Source organism: Budorcas taxicolor, chromosome 8 (assembly GCF_023091745.1).
Source record: "Budorcas taxicolor isolate Tak-1 chromosome 8, Takin1.1, whole genome shotgun sequence".
NCBI lineage: Eukaryota > Metazoa > Chordata > Mammalia > Artiodactyla > Bovidae > Budorcas > Budorcas taxicolor.
The window spans coordinates 97,807,518-97,816,405 of record NC_068917.1 but is presented as its reverse complement, the minus strand read 5'-3'; the positions used below and the strand labels follow the sequence as shown (position 1 = coordinate 97,816,405).

At 37.6% G+C, this 8,888-nt stretch overlaps 1 protein-coding gene across 1 annotated transcript; it reads right to left on the bottom strand.

Annotated features, from left to right (window-relative positions):
* Positions 1–460: 460 nt before the first annotated feature.
* LOC128052200 (olfactory receptor 13D1-like) lies at positions 461–1,396 on the bottom strand. The gene has a single exon (XM_052644677.1). The coding sequence runs from the start codon at positions 1,394–1,396 to the stop codon at positions 461–463; it is 936 nt and encodes a 311-aa protein (XP_052500637.1).
* Positions 1,397–8,888: the final 7,492 nt, after the last annotated feature.

Here is an 8,888-nt window from a genome sequence, read left to right as displayed (position 1 = left end):
TGCAGCATAGTGCATGCAGAGCAGATGGGAGAAAAACAGTGAGGGAAAGAAAAAGGAAAATATGTACCAGAAGGACTTGGTTGGGACCAGATAAAGTCTCTGGGTAAAACAGAAACCAAAAATAAACAAAAAACATGAAATCAAATAGTTTCCTCAAAAAGGGGATTGAAAATATATGTTTTATATGTTATGTAGACATGTGCTCTGGATTTTTTTTTTGAAAAGCTTTATTTCAATTTTGTTTCTACAAGTTTACTCCCACTTCTAACACTAGTTGTCCCTACATTTTTATGTTATTTTCATAAATGATAAAGGTAGATTATTACTGTGATATTTCTTTTTAACACTTAAATTCTATAATTTTACATATATCCTTTATTTCCATTCTTCCATTTATATTGAAAAACTTATCTCCACTATATGAGCTTATTTTGTGCAAAAGCTCAAAGATGTAATTTCCTCATCCTTTCTTCCAGAACTGTCTAGCTGTCAATTTTTTTATAGCATCATGCACCTCTGTATTTCTCAGGCTATAGATGATAGGATTGAGCATCGGTGTGACCACTCCATAGCAGAGAGCAATCAGTTTGTCAGAAGCAGTATCTTTGGACTTTGGCTTTATATACATAAAGAGGATTGACCCATAAAACATAGTCACCACTGTAATGTGGGCTGAGCAGGTGGAAAAAGCCTTTTTTCTTCCTCCAGCTGAATTGATTCTTAGTACAGTAGAAAGGATGAAAATGTAGGAGATGGAAATCAACAGTAATGGGACAAACAAAAATATGACATTGCCTAACATTAGAGTAATCTCATTCAAGGAAATATCTGTGCAAGCTAGCTTGAGAAAGGCCAATATTTCACAAACAAAATGATTGATGACATTTTTCCCACAGAAGGGCAACCGTACTGCAAGAATTGTTTGTGTCAATGAGTTGAGAAAGCCCAATCCCCATGAGAGAGCTGCCATCTGAATACAAAGTGCCTTGCTCATGATGATAGGATATCTCAAAGGGATGCAGATGGCTACGTAACGGTCATATGCCATCACTGCTAGAAGTACACACTCTGTGGATGCCATGGTGAAGGAGACAGACATCTGAACAACACATCTAGAGAGGGAGATGTTTTTTTTCTCTGATAGAAAGTGTATCATTGTTGAGGGGATAAAGGAGGATGTGTACAAAATGTCAAGAAAGGAAAGGTTACTGAGAAAGAAGTACATAGGGGTGTGAAGGCGGGAATCCAGGAGAGTGAGGATGATCAAAGTGCTGTTCCCCAGGAGGATCACCATGTACATCACCAAGAACATCATGAATAGGAATTTTTCGGCTCTTGGATACTTAGAAAGTCCCTGTAAAGTGAACTCAATGTCTGTCCAGTTGGTTCTTTCCATTTTATTTTGTGCCTGGAGTAATTCAGAAGAGACGTGGGTTTAAGGAATCTATACAGTATTATCATATGAAGTAAGAGATCACTGCAGGAAGGCCAATAAGCGTGTCAGTACTAGCTACAGTGTGTTTATAGTTGTGAGTTTAGTTTTTCAAATTCCTCTTCTAGCTCATAAGTCAGGGGATAAAAGAGACACAATAATTACATTGATAATTTATTAAAAATACAAACTCCTGATTCGTATTTCCTGAGATTATGATGTACAAGTTCTGAGTCAGGGAAGAACTATTTGCATCTTAATAAACATTTGTTATTTCAAAATCAGTTGACTCACATACATACTCTGAATATTATTATTTTGGAGATAGAAAATTTTAATTTCTTAAAAATGCTGATTTATTTGATTTTATACCTGTCAGTCATTAAGAGTAACTTAGTTTAGTATTTTACAGTTTATTAATATGCTCACACATATTACTTATTTTATCACTGTAATTCCCTGAGGGAAATAAAGTTCATAGAAAGTATTTTCAGACAGAGTAAGTGAACAAACTACTATTTAAATCTTCACTTTCTGACCCCTTTTTTTAACTGCATGGTTGTTGAAAGTGAAAGTGAAAAGTGTAGTCGCTCAGTCGTGTCCGACTCTTTGCGACCCCATGGACTGTAGCCTACGAGGCTCCTCCCTCCATGGGATTCTCCAGGCAAGAGTACTGGAGTGGGTTGCCATTGCTTTCTCCAGGGGATATTCCCAACCCAGGGATCGAACCTAGGTCTCCTGCATTCCAGGCAGACACTTTAACCTCTGAGCCACCAGGGCCCTCCCTAAATTATGCAAGTTGACTAAGGAGTGAGAATAAGGTATCTTTTGAAACAGAGCTCTCCAGATGATTCTATTGTGCAACTGAGGAAGAAAATCAGCCAGCTAGTGGAATGTAAAACCAACCATCTAGTGGAATATTTACAGATTTAATATATGGATAAGTCACATGGGAAATCTTTGTAAAATATTCTCCATCAGTGGACCTGAAGTGAGATCTAAGATCTGAATTTATTAACATGTTTCCAGGTGCTGTTAATGCTGATTGTATAGAAGCACATGAATAGCAAGGCCTTTTAGACCACCTGTCTCTGATATCATTGGAATATGCCACTCGTGTTTCAATTCTATGTAGGATTATAACTGAATAGCAAACAATGCAAAACTAAACATTTTGGTGGGACTTTGAGGTGAGATGTCTATGTAAATATATTGCAATTAGCTTTGGGTTCTTTAGATTTTAAAGAGATACAAATAACAAAATTACACTCAGGGGAGTTTGCCTTTTATTTCTGTCCATATGAAAGTTATTCCTCTTCTATTTGTTGAATTTTCAGTTAGGCTCAATATTTTCCAAAACAAGAATTAGAGATTGACTCAAGGTCTGAGTTGTGCACCATAGAGTATGGATATAATAACTTTAATTTGAAAAATTTTAACTAGTAGATATTAGTAGATGATCTTTTCTTTAAAATAAATAAGTGAAAGACTATTATTTTCAAAACACCTCTCCAACCTCAGGACAATGTACCTAGCTTAAAAAATATCATTAGAGGAAAAATATGATCAAAAGCAGAGGATGAGATTGTTAGATAGCATCATCAACTCAATGGACATGAACTTGAGCACACTCCAGGAGATAGTGCTGGTTATGGAAGCCTGGTGTGCTGCAATCCATGGGATCTCAGAGTCAGAGACAACTTAGCAATGAACAACAATATGCTGCTTTCTATGAAAAGACCAGTTTAGGATGTTGAGACAATTCAATTAGCATAATAGAATGTTTACATATCTGTTGACTATGGAAAGTAGCTACCCCACTTCCAAGGTAAGGAACAGCAGCTGCGTTTGCTGAAAGAGCCGTGAAGAGATACCCAACATCCAAGGTAAAAGAAAACCAAGTAAGATGATAGGCACTGAGAGAGGGCATCAGAGGGCAGACAGACTGAAACCACAGTCACAGACAACTAGCCAATCTGATCACACGGACCACAGCCTTGTCTAACTCAGTGAAACTAAGCCATGCCTTGTGGGGCCACCCAAGACAGACGGGTCATGGTGGAGAGTTCTGACAGAATGTGGTCCACTGGAGAAGGGAATGGCAAACCACTTCAGTATTCATGCCTTGAGAACACCATGAAAAATATGAAAAGGCAAATAGATAGGACACTGAAAGATGAACTCCCCAGCTGGGTAGGTGCCCAATATGCTACTGGAGATCAGTGGAGAAATAACTCCAGAAAGAATGAAGGGATGGAGCCAAAGCAAAACCAACACCCAGCTGTGGATGTGATTGGTGATAGAAGCAAGGTCTGATGCTGTAAAGAGCAATATTGCATAGGAACCTGGAATATTAGGTCCATGAATCAAGGCAAATTGGAAGTGGTAAAACAGGAGATGACAAGAGTGAACATCAACATTCTAGAAATCAGCAAACTAAGATGGACTGGAATGGATGAATTCAACTCAGATGACCATTATATCTACTACTGTGGGCAGGAATCCCTTAGAAGAAATGGAGTAGCCATCATAGTCAACAAAAGAGTCCAAATGCAATACTTAGATGCAGTCTCAAAAATGACAGAATGATCTCTGTTCGTTTTCAAGGCAAGCCATTCAATATCACGATGTAATACAAGTCTATGCCCCGACAAGTAACGCTGAAGAAGCAGAAGTTGAACAGTTCTATGAAGACCTACAAGACCTTCTAGAACTAACAAATACCCAAAAAAGATGTCCTTTTCATTATAGGGGACTGGAATGCAAAAGTAGGAAGTCAAGAAACACCTGGAGTAACAGGCAAAATTTGCCTTGGTGTACAGAATGAAGCAGGGCAAAAGCTAATAGAGTTCTGCCAAGAGAACACACTGGTCATAGCAAACACCCTCTTCCAACAACAGAAGAGAAGACTCTACTAATGGACATCACTAGACGGTTGATACCAAAATCAGATTCATTATATTCTTTACAGCCGAAGATGGAGAAGCTCTATACAGTCAATGAGCAAAAACAAGACCAGGACCTGACTGTGGCTCAGATCATGACCTCCTTATTGCCAAATTAAGACTAAAATTGAAGAAAGTGGGGGAAAATCACTAGAACATTCAGGTATGACCTAAATCAAATCCTTTATGATTATACAGTGGAAGTGAGAAATAGATTTAAGGGACTAGATCTGATAGACAGAGTGCCTGATGAACTATGGACAGAGGTTCGTCATATTGTACAGGAGACAGGGATCAAGACATTCCCCAAGAAAAAGAAATGCAAAAAAACAAAATGATTGTCTGAGGAGGCCTTACAAATAGCTGTGAAAAGAAGAGAAGTGAAAAGCAAAGGAAAAAAGGAAAAATATAAGCAACTGAATGCAGAGTTCCAAAGAATAGCAAGGAGAGATAAGAAAGCCTTCCTCAGCGATCAATGCAAAGAAATAGAAGAAAACAACAGAATGGGAAAAACTAGAGATCTCTCTTCAAGAAAATTAGAGATACCAAGGGAACATTTCATGCAAAGATGGGCTCAATAAAGGACAGAAATGCTATGGACCTAACAGAAGCAGAAGACATTAAGAAGAGGTGGCAAGAATACACAGAAGAACTGTTCAAAAAAGATAATCACAACCCAGATAACCACGATGGTGTGATCACTCACCTAGAGCCAGACATCCTGGAATGTGAAGTCAAGTGGGCCTTAGGAAGCATCACTATGAACAAAGCTAGTGGAGGTGATGGAATCCCAGTTGAGCTATTTCAAATTCTAAAGGATGATGCTGTGAAAGTGATGCACTCAATATTTCAGCAGTTTGGAAAACTCAGCAATGGCCACAGGACTGGAAAAGGTCACTTTTAATTCCAATGCCAATGAAAGGCAGTGCCAAAGAATGCTCAAACTACTGCACAATTGCACTCGTCTCACACACTAGTAAAGTAATGCTCAAAATTCTCCAAGCCAGGCTTCAGCAATACATGAACCGTGAACTTCCAGATGTTCAACCTGGTTTTAGAAAAGGCAGAGGAACCAGAGATCAAATTGTCAACATCTGCTGGCTGATCAAAAAAGCAAGAGAGTTCCAGAAAAACATCGATTTCTGCTTTATTGACTATGCCAAAGCCTTTGACTGCGTGGATCACAATAAACTGGAAATTCTGAAAGAGCTGGGAATACCAGACCACCTGACCTGCCTTTTGAGAGACCTGTATACAGATTAGGAAGCAACAGTTAGAATTGGCCATGGAACAACAGACTGGTTCCAAATAGGAAAAGGAATAATTCAAGGCTGTATATTGTCACCCTGTCTTCAACTTATATAGAGAGTACATCATGAGAAACTCTGGGTTGGAGGAAGCACAAGCTGGAGTCAAGATTGCTGGGAGAAATAATAACCTCAGATATGCAGATGATACCACCCTTATGGCAGAAAGTGAAGAAGAACTAAAGAGCCTTTTGATGAAAGTGAAAGAGGAGAGTGAAAATTTTGGCTTAAAGCTCAACATTCAGAAAACTAAAATCATGGCATCCGGTCCCATCACTTTATGGCAAATCGATGGGGAAACAGTGGAAACAGTGGCTGAATTTATTTTTCTGGGCTCCAAAATCACTGCAGATGGTGATTGCAGCCATGAAATTAAAAGATGCTTACTCCTTGGAAGGAAAGTTATGACCAACCTAGATAGCATATTCAAAAGCAGAGACATTACTTTGCCGACTAAGGTCCGTCTAGTCAAGGCTATGGTTTTTCCAGTGGTCATATATGGATGTGTGAGTTGGACTGTGCAGAAAGCTGAGCCCTGGAGAATTGATGCTTTTGAACTGTGGCGTTGGAGAAGACTCTTGAGAGTCCCCTGGACTGCAAGGAGATCCAACCAGTCCATTCTGAATGAGATCAGCCCTGGCATTTCTTTGGGAGGAATGATGCTAAAGCTGAAACTCCAGTACTTTGGTCACCTCATGCGAAGAGTTGACTCATTGGAAAAGACTCTGATGCTGGGAGGAAGGAGGAGAAGGGGACAGCAGAGGATGAGATGGCTGATGGCATCACTGACACAATGGACATGGGTTTGGGTGGACTCTGGGAATTGGTGATCAACAAGGAACCCTGTTGTGCTGTGGTTCGTGGGGTTGCAAAGAGTTGGACACGATTGAGTGACTGAGTTGAACTGATGGAAAGTAGAAGTATGAACATATTGAAGTTGCAGGTATACATTTGTAGGTATACATTTTAAAGTGGATAGGAAGTGTTGGGTATGGCAGGATATACTTTTACTTGGTACTAAGACTGGAATTTTATTTTCTGTAGACACATGTATCAACTTACTCTTTCTCTGGGAATAAACACATGATATAGGCCTTGAAGGAACTTCAGTTGTCTGGGGTCTGAATATACTGCGGTTTCAGAAGGGAGATGCCAATCAAGTTAAATGCCCTCTCTATTCTTTTCAATGGAACATCTTCTAAAAGGTGATTCCTATTTGAAAATTACTTATAGACAATGAATGTGGTGTGCATTTGGTATCCTAACATCTCTTAGATAATCACTGCAAAATATTTTACTTGCATACTTTTTAAAGAGATACCACTGATCTGTTTGAAGGCTTTCAAATGGAGTGGGGAAGGAGGGAAGGTTAAAAAATGGTACAGAGGAAATAATTTTTATTACTATTGCAATGCTAGTATACCTTTTCAGAAGCAGTCAACAAAAATACTCTGTCAAATTTCATTGTGCCTTAAATGTTTTCCCCATTTAACTTTACATCCCTAAAATGGAGTCCCAGAATATGGGAATAAGGGAATGAAGGGTTTTTTCTTAAGATTTTTGGTAGTTTCTAATAAAATTGGTTTACTTTGTGTCTGTATATTGGCTAATTCCACTTTTACTAGATCTTTGGCATTATTGAAAATTATCTTTTAGAGTTTTTCATTCTTGTCTAATTCTAGGAGAATTGTTACATAACTATACATAGTCATATCCTGGGTCACTATGCACCTGTTAATATAATATTTGTGAGAAATTTATATTAATACAAACTGGTATTTCAATTATTTAAAAACAATTAGGTAAAAACAGAAACAGAACAGTTAAAATCATTGTTTGTAAAACTTAAATCAGTCAGACAGAATAGAGAGAAAGACTGGAAAGAAATATCCAAAATATTCATGGTTGTCTTGAGACATTTTTCTACTTTTATGAATTATCCAAACTTTTAAAGTAAATGTGCATAAATGAAAAATATAATAAAAAAGAGAAAAACAGTTAAGAAGCTGTCCAAATATGTTAGGAAGAATAACTCAGAGCAAAAAATGTTTAAACAGTATAATCAGTACAGAGATTGCTTTAGGTGTCTAGAGACTTAAGGCTGAGTTGTACACTGTGCCTTGACCAGTTATCCACGGGAACCCCCTATTTATGGTAGACCTAAAGCATTATTATTCCTGCTCTTCAAATCTTCCAGGTTAATAGTGTTTATTGTCTTCAGGAAGTAAATCAAGATAAAGAACTTGAGTTCTTGACTTAGTTGTATATTCTCAGAAGAAATTACAGATCACTGGGGCCTAGAAGACTGGAACTGTCACTAGAAGATGAAATTCTTATTTGTTAACATCCTGAAGTAGCCTGAATCCTAGCTGTCCTCCAATCCCTTTCACCCAATTCTTGATCTTTTTGAAGAAACCACTCTGTTGGCCCAGTGCTGTGGGACTTCATCCAGGCACCATTTTAGTGTTGTAACAGATTTATGACTTTTCTATCCAGGATGTAACTCAAGCTCTCTAATTTTCTTTAAAGACATCTAACTTTCTAGATTTTTTTCCCCCTCTGTTCTGTGGAATTTAAAGATCTAACATTTAAAGTGATAAGATTTCAGTAAAAAACAGATACCATCTATAATCTAAATTTTCACTAGAGTAAATAATTCTGTTATCCTCTCCAGTTCCTATAGAAAGATCAGGTAAGACATTGATATTTTGCAAAGATAAATGGATTTCCCAACTCTCAATTTATAGTTTTTATGAACTCTAATCAATTAATATACAAGGAAAAGAGTATTATTTTAGCCCACCAAGAGATGAGTAATTGAAGTGTAAAGTGCTAACCTCTTAGGCACTTCATATAATTTTTATCATTTAACTTTCAGAATAGTCCCCATATTATTATGAATTTTTTAACAATGAAGAAATTATTTTGAAATTTCAAAAGTCAAGTACAATTTTCAGTATCTTATAGTTGGTACATACCAGAACTGATTTAAACCCTTATGTTTATTATTCCAAGCTCCCCTATTTATTAATTATTATATAAAATCACTATTTAATATGATGTACTTAACTATCATATGCTGTGCTATGCTAAATTGCTTCAGTCATGTCCAACTCTGTGCGACCCCACAGATGGAAGCCCATGAGGCTCCCCCATCCCTGGGATTTTCCAGGCAAGAACACTGGAGTGGATTGCCATTTCCTT

What these genes read in the sequence shown, in the direction of transcription:
- LOC128052200 (XM_052644677.1), bottom strand. Translation starts at nt 1,396, where the DNA reads ATGGAAAGAACCAACTGGACAGACATTGAGTTCACTTTACAGGGACTT.